At 44.7% G+C, this 13,698-nt stretch overlaps 1 protein-coding gene across 6 annotated transcripts in view; it reads right to left on the bottom strand.

Annotated features, from left to right (window-relative positions):
* Positions 1-13,698, bottom strand: part of PRDM16 (PR/SET domain 16) — a 440,541-nt gene that overhangs the window by 8,793 nt on the left and 418,050 nt on the right. For all 6 annotated transcript variants that reach the window (XM_083752460.1, XM_083752461.1, XM_083752463.1 and 3 more), the window contains exons 11-14: positions 11,461-11,630; positions 10,099-10,176; positions 1,871-2,040; positions 1,440-1,614 (exon numbers count right to left, since the gene is read on the bottom strand). In XM_083752460.1, coding sequence (XP_083608586.1) covers positions 1,440-1,614; positions 1,871-2,040; positions 10,099-10,176; positions 11,461-11,630 — 593 coding nt within the window. The remainder of the gene's footprint in view (positions 1-1,439; positions 1,615-1,870; positions 2,041-10,098; positions 10,177-11,460; positions 11,631-13,698) is intronic.

The raw sequence follows: 13,698 nt of genomic DNA, 5'->3' as shown, positions 1-13,698 counted from the left end.
AATGTGAGGTTTTAAAAAATTAAGGGTAGGGAGCACACAAGCTTCCTGTGAGCCTTGCATCTCATCACATAGTCTAAACAAGTTCAGAAGCTGCTTGTAATTAAAACAACAACAACAAAAACCCACACATACGAAACCAGGTCCCCCCAATTTCATTCTCCCTAGAGATCAATTATGCCAGTCTGCTGAGGATTCCACCTCTAATTTGGTATCAATTTGTGTGTGTTTGCAACTAACGTGGAAAGATTCCTGATTTTCCACCAAAACTCCATCCTTGACTTTTCAGGGTTTCCTTTTCTCAGTTAGATCTAAAGCACGAAGTTTTAAAAGCAAACTATTTCACAGGGTTTTTGTTTTGTTTTGTTTTGGCTGCAAGGAGATCAAAGCCATCTCCTGCCTAAGACTGTTGTATCAAGCTACTAAGATGCTCCAAATCCATTCTAAGGGAATAGGGGCAGTGGAAAAAGATCACATTCAGCAGCCCTGAGTTACTGTGGTAGGGAGGTCCATACATGCTAAAATCTAAAAGTCAAATTAGCAGTAATGTTTATACAAGGTGAGCCTCAGGAAACCATTTTCTTATAGGTCATGGAATCTGATTCCCAACACTCACAAATAAATCCTTGTACAGTGGTACCATGGGTTACAGATGCTTCAGGTTACAGACTCAGCTAACCCAGAAATAGTACCTTGGGTTAAGAACTTTGCTTCAGGATGAGAACAGAAATCGCGCGTCGGCAGTGGGAGGCCCCATTAGCTAAAGTGGTACCTCAGGTTAAGAACAGTTTCAGGTTAAGAATGAATTAAGTTCTTAACCTAAGGTACCACTGTATTCAGAAATCTAGCATGTCAACCTTTTCCCTGAAACATTATTTTCTATGTGTGAGGATATTTTACTCCCTTTTTTGTATGAAGGAGCACTTATGTGAGCCCCCACCTGCAGTCTGTAGTGAAGCAGCTCGGACATGCTCTGTCACCGCACTGTAGAACTGGGTTGTAAATACCAAACTAAGTCAAAAGTGCACTATAATTATAAGGCAAGCAAACCATTTCCATAAGGCTGTTTCCTAATTCCTTTAAGCTCTTCCCCAAAAATCCTTGCAGATGTCTGCTGAGGTTGTTACTGTCACCATAGTGAATGTACAAAGTTGTCTTAGATTGGGTTTTCCCAAACTTGGATCTCCAGCTGTTTTTGAACTACAGTTCCCATCATCCCTGACCAGTGGTCTTGCTAGCTAGGGATGATGGGAATTGGAGTCCAAAAACAGCAATAAATGTGCTCTACCTCTGAGCTAGGCTAGACACCCCACTTCCCAAAATTAATGTCTAACCAAATGGCCCCTTCCCCATTGTGAGGGTAGGCTCTGATCCTGATCCGGAAGCTCACAATTCATACTCTCCCAGCTCCATCACTAAAAACATGTTGAAACTCAACTCACCTTTTATCTGCTAAGCCCGACGATTGGTTCATCTCGCTATTTGCAATAAAGTTTCTGATTTCGGAGAAATACGAGTCTTCCTTCTCATCTAAAAGTGCATGGTTGTCTGATTCTGAGGTCGGCGAAGAGGCGTTGGTCCCCAGGTGGTTCGTGATGACGCCCGTGTGCTGGCTCACTGTGGTGCCGGAAGAGAACAGGTGCACATTAAATAGAGGACTCCTTCAAGCAGAGGAATGTCCTCTGTAAAGAAGGACACACGACCAATCTAATGAATGAAAACAAGCCAAATTGACCTGGGAACAACACTTATCCAAAGATCGCCTCATTGGGTTCTCTGCCTCTGATAAAGTGTTTAAAAAGCGGTCGGTGGAGGGAAAATCAAGGCTTGCCTTTCACTCGTACAATTCTGGGCCTGCACCGTTCCCCATTACCTGGCACACTCTCGTGTTCGTGCTTTTTCAGGTGTCGGTCGAGATTGGTCTGCTGGCCGAAGCAACGATTACACAGGTGGCACTTGAATGGCTTCTCCTTGTTGTGGATGTTTCGGACGTGGCGCTGGAGGTTGGATGAAATGCTGAAGGACCGGTCGCAATATTTACATCTGGCGAGAGAAAGAAGAAAGACAATGTGGAAAAAAACCCCAATAACACAGGAATAAAAGAAGTTGTCTGCAATGGTTGGTTTTCGGGGGAGGCAAAAGGAAGCTTGTGCAAACAGTTCATTAGCTGTGGTTCCTGCATTGCAGGGACTTGAATTGGATAACCCGTAAGGCATGGGTAGGCAAACTAAGGCCTAGGGGCTGGATCTGGCCCAATCACCTTCTAAATCTGGCCCGCAGACAGTCCAGGAATCAGCATGTTTTTACATGAGTAGAATGTGTCCTTTTATTTAAAATGCATCTCTGGGTTATTTGTGGGGCATAGGAATTCGTTCATTTCCTCCCCCCAAAATATAGTCTGGCCCCCCACAAGGTCTGAGGGACAGTGGACCGGCCCCCTGCTGAAAAAGTTTGCTGACCCCTGCCTTAAGGGCTCCCTTCCAACTCTACAATTCTATGAATTCCTGGGGTGGTGGTGCTTGAGAGGGCCTCAAATGTGGTGGCCCTCAGACTCTGGAACACACTCCCCTCCACAGTTCATCTGAACTCACTACTACATACATTTTGACGTCAGTTGCGCCTTTTTGCCCAAGCTTTTGAAGGTGAACGGTATTACCCCAATTCATTTTGTTTTAGCTATACATAACCCTCCCTGGAATCTCAATGCTGGGCAATGGCTGCATAGAACTAAATAAACAAGCAACCACACTTGCTGCTAGGACCCCAGTGGGAGGCAATCTCCTTTCATTTGCTGACTGTTGCTTTTACGATTATTACGTGCTGTGATATTTGTTTGTTTTGGTTGTGGGGGGCGAAAGGGGGGAGGCCTTATTGATATTACAATTATTTTACAGTTGGCCACTTTGGGTTGTGCGGAAGTATAAGTAGAGAAGCTGACAAAAATAGCTCAACAAATAAAAATAAGACCAAACCACACAATAAAAGGGAACAATAAACTACCAACTACCTAGGTTGGCACCTGATTAATTTACTATTGTAATAATTACAAGAGGTTCCTGCACAAAATGGAGTGCTCCTGTACAAGGTTCCATCCAACCACGCCTTGTTTCCGGATACTCCATTCCACCCTTTTCTCAGTTTTCTGGGGTTTCCTTTCCCTTCTAACACTCGGCCCTTATTGGGCTTTTTGGGGGTTTCCTCCCACTTTGGGTTTTTTCTTTCTCTCTCTAAAGATTTTAGTGCTTCTTTAAACCTTGAGGTTTGGCTAAACAGGGACCCAAAATCTGATTGATTTTGATGATGGTGATGACCTACCCCTTTCTCCTAGGAGCTCAAGTTGGTGTACAGTGGTACCTCGGGTTACAGACACTTCAGGTTACAGACTCCTCTAACCCAGAAATATTACCTTGGGTTAAGAACTTTGCTTCAGGATGAGAACAGAAATGGTGTGGCGGTGGTGTGGCAGCAGTGGGAGGCCCCATTAGCTAAAGTGGTGCTTCAGGTTAAGAACAGTTTCAGGTTAAGAACGGACCTCCGGAACGAATTACGTATGTAAGCAGAGGTACCACTGTACATTGCTCTCCCCCTCCTCAAAACAACCCTACGAAGTAGATTAGGCTTAGAGTTGGTGAGCAGCTGAAGGTCACCCAGCAAGCTTCATGATCAAGAAGGAATTTGAAAATCACACTAGTGTCGGGAAGAACTGAGTTTGTTACGGCTACTGTAGCTGCTAATATTGGAGTTGAGGCGGTTAATGATGGCAGCTGTAATAAGCAGTGGTACCAATCTTGGCCCAGGAAGGTTTGTGAGGCTGAATTGAATTGAACTGAATTTTATTATTTCGGTCACAGACCAGTTCCAGCCCACATACAATATCAAGGAAGTCATAAAACACGATAAGGATACATTTGAATTTCCAATTAGGTATAACAGGGACAATACAGATATAGCAACAGTTGAAAAATATACAAATTAAAAACTTAGTCACTAACATACAATGTAAAACTATCATTTAAAACCTTAATCATTATGATAGCACAGCTTGTTCCCTAAGTTTTATGGCAATCACACCGATTTTGGCTACGCTTAACGTGATCTCAGAATCCTTGTCCTCTAGCAGGGATTTTAGACAGGTTTGTGAGGCTTGTAAAAAACTGATGTGCGAGATCTCCAGTTTTCCTGAAGAGGGCAGCATTGGGGCAGCCAAAAACGGAATTGGGATTTCAGTGCCTGTTGAAGTCAAGCTTTGTTCCTTCTTTGGAGGCTTCCCCCCTCTCCGCCAACAGGACTGCTTATTAGATTTGCTAGCACTTGTATCCTTCAGCCTATTGATGCAGAGTACACAGAGTTTGTTTTCTTAAAAATAAACTTTCAAAGGAGGGGAGCAATTGTCACAATTCTACATTATGCAGACAGCACATACTTTCCAAATGCGCTACAGCTGGGACTGAGACTAAAAATATCTCCCCTATTATTTTTGGAAACAGCGGATATACATTTATGAAACACTCTCCTTTTTGTTTTGTTTTTTTGGACCCCGCATTCAGCTTGCGATTTGCCGGCTTTGAAAAACGAGCTGGACTCAAGGTGTTACATGTCACAAAACACTGTCATTAAATCCTCCATTCTGAGGGGAAGGCAGGCTTGCTGAAAAGCAGAGTCATTTCAAATATTTCTGGAGGTGGTGTTGGCAACTTTTAGGGGCATAATAGGAAATCACAATTTCAGAACAAGTCAGGTTCTGAAAACACAGCTTAACCCTGGCTTGGCCTCACTGAGCCATAGTCTAAGTAAGCCACGGTTTCTGGGCTTTAGACATCATGGGAAACTGTGGTTTGTTTAAAAGTGGAAATGGAAGCTTCTGACCATGACACTTCGCAACCATGAGGTGCAGCAGGAGAACACGTGAACCTGAGGCACATATAAGATTGTTAACATAGTGAGAAATCATGGTTTCCTATTACATCTGAACTAGGCTACAGTGGACAGGGACTCTCAAAGCATGTGGTCGGCAACACAGGGAAAGCCATTGCTATCGCCCTCCAACAGGTGTGTATCCAGTCCTACTCAGAGTGAAATGGGTGAACGTGGCTAACTTAAGCCAATTAATTTCAGTTGGTCTGCTTGGAGTAAGACTTAGAACTTGGCCATGCAAATATAATGTTTCAAGTGTGTTTTAAGTGCATTATACAGATGTGACACTAGATGGCGACGGTGAACTTGTGGCAATTTCAATATATTTTTAAAAACGCTTTTTTTAAAAAAGCATTTTCACAGTGTTTTTAATATGTGTCTAGATTCCACCACAGTGGCTACAAACCACATGCCCTATACCCCAAAGCTTCTAGTCAATCAATTGTCCTGGTCCCATCCCTACTCTGCCATGAAGCTCACTGGGCTAATAACCTTGGGCTAATCACTGCCTCTCATCCTAACCTGCCTCACAGGGTTGTTGTGGGGATTAAATGAGGATGGGGAGAAGCATGTCTGCCACCTTGAGCTCCTTGGGAGAAAAGCTGGGACATGAGGCTCTTAATCTCAGGGTCGCTGGTTCAAGCCCCACATTGGGCAAAAGATTTGGCTACTTGTGACCCTTATGGTCCCTTCCAATCCTAACATTTTACAATTCTATGAAATATATTTTCATCATATCTGTTGCTGAGATCTACGTCTCTTTCCTTTCTGGGCTACCAAATTCCTGGAACTGTAAGGACTTTGGGAAACATTTGAGTCACACCTCTGTTCCCAACAACAGGAGTGAGGAGCCTCCTTCATTCCTGGGATGGGTTTAAAACAGAACAGAAAAAATGAAAAGACGTTCTAGCTTCTTTAAGAGACAAAAAAAGGTACGCAGGTCAGGATCCCCATGTCCGTCACCTATATTATTTGCTGGCACCGTGTGCCATTTAAAGCGTATTTTCCTGTTCCTTTTGTTAAAAATAATAATAATTGATGACTTCAAAGAGCCTTGTGCAAATTAAGAAAAAGCACCCATTGCCTATCTGTTCCGGAAGTCTTTGAAAAGTTACTCTGGACAGCCCCTTGCTTGAGCTGTGAGTGATGGGCACAGAAGTTAGGATATAGAGTTTAGATAATTACCTTGCTTAAAAAAATCAAAACCAGAGGAAGATGTTAAGAAGGCTATATCTCACAGCTGAGCATATGAGGAGTGGGGGGAAACAGTTATTGGGTTATATGAGTTCTCAGAGGGGTCACTGTGCTGCTTTTAATCACTGACCTAGACAAAGAGAGGGGCTGGCTTTGCATTCAGAGACGCAGGAGGCCTGAACTGAAACTTCACAATTTCATGAACAGTTTTGGAAATCTTTCCCATTCTCAAGTTCTTCCTGAACTGTTGGGGGAGAATTTCCAGTCCTCCCCTGGAGAGGATGTGGAGATAGGGTCTACCCCAGATTTGCCACCCATGAATTCGTGAGGCAACTGTGGACCCAGTTTCAACAGAGTTTGATATTATCTTAATCTTATTGCAGGGAGGAATGGGGCTTAGCCCCTACTTTCCCTTACCTAGACCAATAGACATAGGAAAATAGGAAGCTACTGTGTATCGGTCAATCTAGCTCAGGACTGACCATTCTGACTGGCAGTGGCTTTCCAGAGTTTAATATGGGAGCTGAACTCTACCTGGAGAACAGATGCTCTACCACTGCAGAACAGATGCTGTACCACTGAGCTATGGCTTTCTCCACCCCGACCAATGTATTAGCTGGGGTTGATGTTGAGTTGTAGACTCTGGAGAACACCAGCTTGCAGAATGCCACTGTCGGGAATCTCCCCGTCTTTCTCTTTATTCACTTGCTTTAATTGATTTTCTCTCTCTCCAACTGATACAGAACATTGCATGGCCATTGGGCATGCTCACACACCATTGACTTTTTGAGATTTGCTTCTCTTTCAGAGAGGGGATACTCCTGCAAACCTTGCCAGTAACATCTGGAGGGTCGTAGTTTCCCCCAACTTTGCCTATACACATTTGCCAGGGAGTACACCGCAGTGAAGTCAAAAAATTGTAGAACTGTACAATTGGAAGGGACCCCAAGGGTTATCCAGTCCAACCCCCTGCAATGCAGGAATCTCAGCTAAAGCATCCATGGCAGAAGGTTAATATTATTATTATTATTATTATTATTATTATTATTATTATTATTATTATTATTTACTCCCCAGCCACTCTGGGAGGCTTCCAACAGAATATTAAAAACACAATACAGGCATCAAACATTAACAACTTCCCTAAACAGGGCTGCCTTCAGATGTCTTCTAAAAGTTTATTTATTTGTTGTTTATTCCTTTGACATCTGTTAGGAGGGCATTCCACAGGGCGGGAGCCACTACCGAGAAGGCCCTCTCCCTGATTCCCTGTAACTTTGCTTCTCAGAGTGAGGGAAGTGCCAGAAGGCCCTCGGTGCTGGACCTCAGTGTTTGAGCTGAACGATGGGGGTGGAGAAACTCTTTTGGATATACTGGGCCGAGGCCGTTTAGGGCTTTCAAGGTCAGCACCAACACTTTGAATTGTGCTCGGAAACGTACTGGGAGTCAATGCAGGTCTTTCAGAACCAACCGCTGCTCAAAAACCTCCAGAGACATCATTGATGTTTAGATCAGAGTAGAATCATCAGAGTTGGAAGGGAACACAGGGTTCACCAACTCCCTGCAACTCAGGAGCCATAGCTGAAGAATCCATGGCAGTAGACATGCCCAGGATTGCCCTGGGAATTGGGATTGGAGCAAAATTCGTCAACTCAGCTCTGCTTTGCTTGCCCTGAAGTTCACGCTCACTCACAGTCAGGTGCTTAATTAATCTCTTCAGATTAAATTGGTCAACAAAGGAACTACTTAAGTAGCTGAAGGGTGGGGGGGGGATGGTCCAAATATATGAGCTAGAACCTAGCAATGGGCTTCTTCCTGCCCAGGCTAAGCCAGAACGTTTTCCAAGGAGCCATTTGTTTTGCTAAAATTAGAAGCCAACATTGCAAAAAGAAAAAAAAAAACCCAACAGTGGCCCTTGCTCTTTGCAAAACGCCACCTTCCCTCTCCGGAGTGCCATTACTATGCAGGATTGCCCAGAAGTCAAACCTTGATTGCTAAAAAATAATAAAAATGCACAGACTTTCCCCAACCCCGTTTCTGGGAGAGGACCAGACCAAATACAACTTTATTTTGCTAACTTATGCTAAGTATCAAAGTCTCCTTTTTTGGAAGAAAAATGGACTGAACAAGCTGTGAATGATCTGATGTGTGCTTTGGGCTCCGGACAAGGGAACACGGCAGCATTCATCTCCTTCAAACAGCAAAACAGCCCAACAGACAGATTGGAAGAGCGGGGAGCAGGGAAGCAACTGCAGAATGCGCATGGGGGCGAGGCAGTGGCCATGGAAGCAGCTCTTGACCAAACTGAAAAATAAAACTAAAAACCCTAGCACAGAGCTGAAAGCTCCCATGAAGACAGGGGCAGGGCTTTGGGGTGAAAATTGGAGACCTCGCTCTGCTGATGGAGAAGGAGGCTCCTCCAAATGCAACAGGGCCAGCTGAAAATATTTTAAAGTAATTGACACATGTCAAGTATCCCTGACCAAGGTCCCCAGGATTCTCAGAGGCCCCAAGGTGTGCCTGAAACCCAGACACTCTTTTGTGAGTCCCATACTATGAGCATTGGGATGCGGGTGGCACTGTGGGTTAAACCACAGAGCCTAGGGCTTGCCGATCAGAACATCGGTGATTTGAATCCCTGCAACAGGGTGAGCTCCCATTGCTCGGTCCCTGCTCCTGCCAACCTAGCAGTTCAAAAGCACGTCAAAGTGCAAGTAGATAAATACCTTCTGGCGGGAAGGTAAACGGTGTTTCCGTGCGCTGCTCTGGTTCACCAGCATGACTCTCAACGGCCAATTGCCAATGGCTCTCAACGGCCCTGTATTGTTTCTTAATGGCCCTAGCTTGGCCAGGTCATTTTGCATAGGCTAGTTTGGGAATTCTTCTGCAGCCTATATTTCTCCCCAAATAATAAAAATCCTACTATTTATTAGGGATGCAGGTGGCGCTATGGGTTAAACCACAGAGCCTAGGGCTTGCCGATCAGAAGGTCGGCAGTTCGAATCCCCGCGACGGGGTGAGCTCCCGTTGCTCGGTCCCTGCTCCTGCCAACCTAGCAGTTTGAAAGCACGTCAAAGTGCATGTAGATAAATAGGTACCACTCTGGCGGGAAGGTAAACGGTGTTTCCGTGTGCTGCTCTGGTTCGCCAGAAGTGGCTTAGTCATGCTGGCCACATGACCCGGAAGCTGTACGCTAGGCTCCCTCAGCCAGTAAAGCAAGATGAGCACCGCAACCCCAGAGTCAGTCATGACTGGACCTAATGGTTAGGGGTCTCTTTACCTTTACCATTTATTAATTTCTAGGGTCTCGCTCCCCCTAATCTATAACACTATATTAGAGTGGTCCTCCACAAGCTCTTTCCTTCTCCTCTACCACTTCTTTTATCCTTCCTTTGCTTCAGACCACCTATTTCTTCCTGCTAAAGCTACTTTTATGCCAACTCTCTTTCACCCCCACCCCCACCCGCAAATCGTCTCGATAAATGGTTGAAATCCAACCTCCGCCTCCCCCCAAAATTGGGCTGAAATTTCTCTTTACCCAGCGCCATTATAAAAAACTGCCATTATCCTAATAAGTTTAACTCAAGAGTAAACCCATTGAAATTAATGGGCCTACATCAGTCATGCTCATTAATTTCAATGGATAATTTCAATGGTTTGTGGAGCCCGCCCCCCCACCAGCAACAGCAGATATTTTGCGGTTTATCTTCTGCTCCACACCAAACTCTAAAAGGGCACCTGTGGTAGAGAGGCCCTGAACATGGAGGCTCCATTCTGAGGGATCGCAGCTAATGCTTATCTGCTGTGAGTCTGCTAGGCTCATCTACGCTGAGTCGCCATCCCATGATCCTGTGGCAATCAGTTCCACAGATAAATCAGGCTCCTTTATATTTGCCCCAAACCTTTCTTGCTCATAATTCTCTTCAGAAAAAAGGTCTATATCAACTGTTTCCCGCTGTTTGTCCTGAGATTTAAAGTGACGTTCTCCCTTACCTGTACGGTTGCTCTCCTGTGTGTGTCCGCAGATGTCTCGTCAGATTTGCTGAACGCGGGAATATTTTACCACAGTACCTAGGAGGCGAGAAGACAGTGAAGTTCAGACCCTATTCTTATGGCTATCACAGGAACAGATGCTCTACCACTGAACGACAGCCTTCTTCCTATAATGGTGTGATCCAGAGATTACGAACTGGCATGAAGAGCGTAGAGGGAATCTCAAGCAAAGAAATCAGAAAGAGGAAGAGGCTGTTTATTTCATTTTCTTGGATCAAGGGTCACCAATAGAGTGCCCATTGTGCAATGGCATCCTTGAGGCTTCCTCCTGGTGCCCATGAAGTGTCTGAGCCCCCTGACACCACCGCACCATGCCCCCTTGTCTACAAGTTGGTGAGGCGGCTTACCTTCTTCCCCCTCAATAAGTCCATAGAGCTGAAGGAGGAAGTCGGGAAAGTGATGCTCTTTCCCTCTTCCTCTTTCAACTCTATGGGCTTTTCAAGGCTCATATCAATGCTAATGGAGCTCTTGCAAAAGAGCAGAGTGTGGGGACACTCTTGCTACCTCTCTCTGGTGAGGAGAGAAGTGAACAGAGAGAGTAGGACCAGCGACACAGGATCAAAAATCTCAAATGTGCCCACTAGAAGGATGGCAATCCCTGTCCCAGATCTTGAATCCCACCTCAAGCCGAGCCTTTTGTTCTTTGCAGCAGTTGCTGACGGCCCTTAGCTTCTTCTTTTTTTAAGAAAAACATTTTTATTTATTTTCCAATAAAGACAGCCAATCAACATGTCCACATCATAATCTAATTAAAAACAAAAAACTAAAATAAAAAAGGACCAAATTGTAATCCAAATTTTAATTATTAATTTTTCCGGGCTCCCCATAGTCTGGACCTCTGAAGCATATCTCCAAATCTTCAGTCCTGCCTCCTCTCATTGTTTTTGTATTTCCCACTTCCCGATCTTTAAAGTTCTCCGTCCCTGGCTCTACGATTCTCAGTCATGTCAAAAATCATATATCCTTTCGCCCGTTAAATACAGCTTTAGTTGTGTATATATATATATTTTCAACTCTCTGACTGTTAAGTTGTGGGTGAACATATCAGACGACACAGCGATTCTTCAGACAACTCTTGTTTATTCATAGGCCAGAACAGAACTGAACTGAAGGGTTCAGCCAGCCTGCTTATATAGAGCTCCACTAGAACGCAACAGTAACCGTTTTCTGTAACTATCCAATCACTGAATGTCACTTTCAATCCCTTATTTGCATATGTGGACCTGAACTATCTACACTATCCCCCTGCTGGCCCAGGGTGAGAACTTCAGTACATAACACTGACGGTCCTTCGCTTCTTACCTGCAGGTATAACGTTCTTTGCCCTTGCGCAAAATGGGGTCGGACAGCGTTGGGGGCGGCGACTGGAAGTTGAAGGGATGGTGCGGGAGGGGCTGCAAGGAAGCGCCGGCGTCCGCCTTCATGGCTGCAAAGCTCTCCAGTTTCTCCGTCATGGTTTCTATTGCCGACATCTGTTCAGAGAAGGGGGAAGGTTTGTCACCCGTAGTGGCCAACACAATTTCTTTATAGATTTTGAACAAGCAGGGTGGCGGCAGGATTCTAGATTCTACCAATCAGGCAGGCCTATAAGCATCCAACCTCTTTCCAGACAGAGATAATTCTGAGTGGGGCCTAGCCACTCCGCTTCCTTGATTTTAATGAGATATTGCTCTGGAGTTCTTCTGCACATTATATGACGCAAGGTGCAAACATTTAGATCAGGCCAGGCTGCAGCAGCCTGTCTGCTGCTTTATCCTCACCTAGGGGTGGGTGAATATGTTTCAGTTTCTCTCATTTTCCTATTACTACTACTACTACTACTACTACTACTATCACTATTAGTAGTAGTAGTACCGGGTATTTATTGAATTTATATACCGCCCTATACCTGAAAGTCTCAGGGCAGTTCACAGAAAAGATCAACTCAAAATAAAAATAACACCCCCTTTCTACCTTTCAGCTCTCCACATTTCCACATTAGTGTGCGATGTTGATGATGATTATTATATCCTCATGAAAATTCACCAGCATTTTAGCTATTTATCTTAATATAATGTATTTTTATTATACTAGTTTTGCCAATGTACGCATTTATGTGCACACTTTCTCTTAGTACATGCATATTTAAAAACATGTTACTTGGCTGCAGAACTGCATTGCAAAATTCAGAGAGGTGTGTTTCAGTGCACACATGCTTTCAGACTCTGCAATTTAGGTAAGTTGGCCTTTCAGTGAGAACCATCCCGTCCTTACTCCCAACTTGTTTTTTCTTCCAAATGTCCCCCCCCCCCCATGTAGAAACCTGCAATAACTAGCACACTGGAGTCTGTGCTAAACATCTCTTCCTTATAGCTGGTTAACATTGTTCTGCAAGGGAAACAGCCCAATAAAGTAAAGCGAAATGGTTGCCCTGTAAGATAAATCTTTGCTGTGTTATGCCAAGAGCTAGGCAATTAAAAACTGTCTTAATGGTATCGTTATGCGGGAAGGAAAGAGCAACGGAGGCTGAGCAGGGTGAAAGGCTCAGAATTAAGAATCCAGTGTTGTGGACGGGAGGTCACACTTTTGATGGTAGGAGGGATCTTTCAGTCACAAAACGAAGTGCTCTGTTGGGTACCTGGGAGAGCTGGCATTTGCCATGTTCCTGCTCTGTTGAAATGGGACTGGAGATAATGCCTAAGAATGCATACCACTTCTAATGACAGACGGATGTGCCAAATTCAGTTTCTCCGAAGTGTGAAGTCAGTGGCTTTACATTAAAATGTGGAACATGTACAGTCCCCCCCCCCGATTCCCTCCTACCTCTCTCTCTCTTTCTCTCTCTCTCTCTCTCTCTCTCTCTCTCTGTGTGTGTGTGTGTGAAAGAGAGAGAGAGAGAGAGAGAGAGAGAGAGAGAATGACTAAGAAAATAGGAGAGAAGGGAAGGTGGGAGAGGCAGAGACAGAGAGAATGAGTAAGAAAAAAAAGGAAAGGAAGGGGAAGGGGAGAGAGAGAGAGAAGGAAAGAAAACAAGGGACAACATTAAGGAAGGAAGATAGATAGAGAGTGCTGTCCTGATCATTGAGGAATAAATTGCAGAAGGTTGTCAACCAATCATAAACCTTAAAAAAGAAAATAAAAGGAGTCCCATAAAAGCCATTTTGTGTTATTTAATAGAACAGATCCTAGGCCTGTATGATAATAGCGCAAGGGAACAGAGGGCCAGCCCCCGCTGCCAGTCATGTAACAAAACCGAGCGGGTTGCAAAACACTTGGTGGATCTCGTCGAGGGTTCTTTTCACTCAGCCCTTCACCGGAGTACCTGGTGTCGGCTATTGTCGCTCCCCGCTCTTTTGGCACTTAATCACAGAGGGTTTGCCAGTGTGAGATGTCGTGGGCTCGTTCGACAATTCTAAAGGCAGGCCCTGGCCTCTCCGTTTGGCAGGAGCATTTGCTATTTAAGGCAGGAGCAACCAGTTCGAAATGACAAATAAAGATGAGGAAGAAAAGAAAATCAGAGAAGAGGAAGAAGGAAAGACAGTCATCGGGGCGGGCGGGGGT

Source organism: Podarcis gaigeae, assembly GCF_964106915.1.
Source record: "Podarcis gaigeae genome assembly, chromosome: 8".
In the NCBI taxonomy this organism is placed as follows: Eukaryota; Metazoa; Chordata; class Lepidosauria; order Squamata; family Lacertidae; genus Podarcis; species Podarcis gaigeae.
The sequence above is the reverse complement of the archived record's forward strand: the minus strand, read 5'-3'. Positions and strand labels throughout refer to the sequence as shown.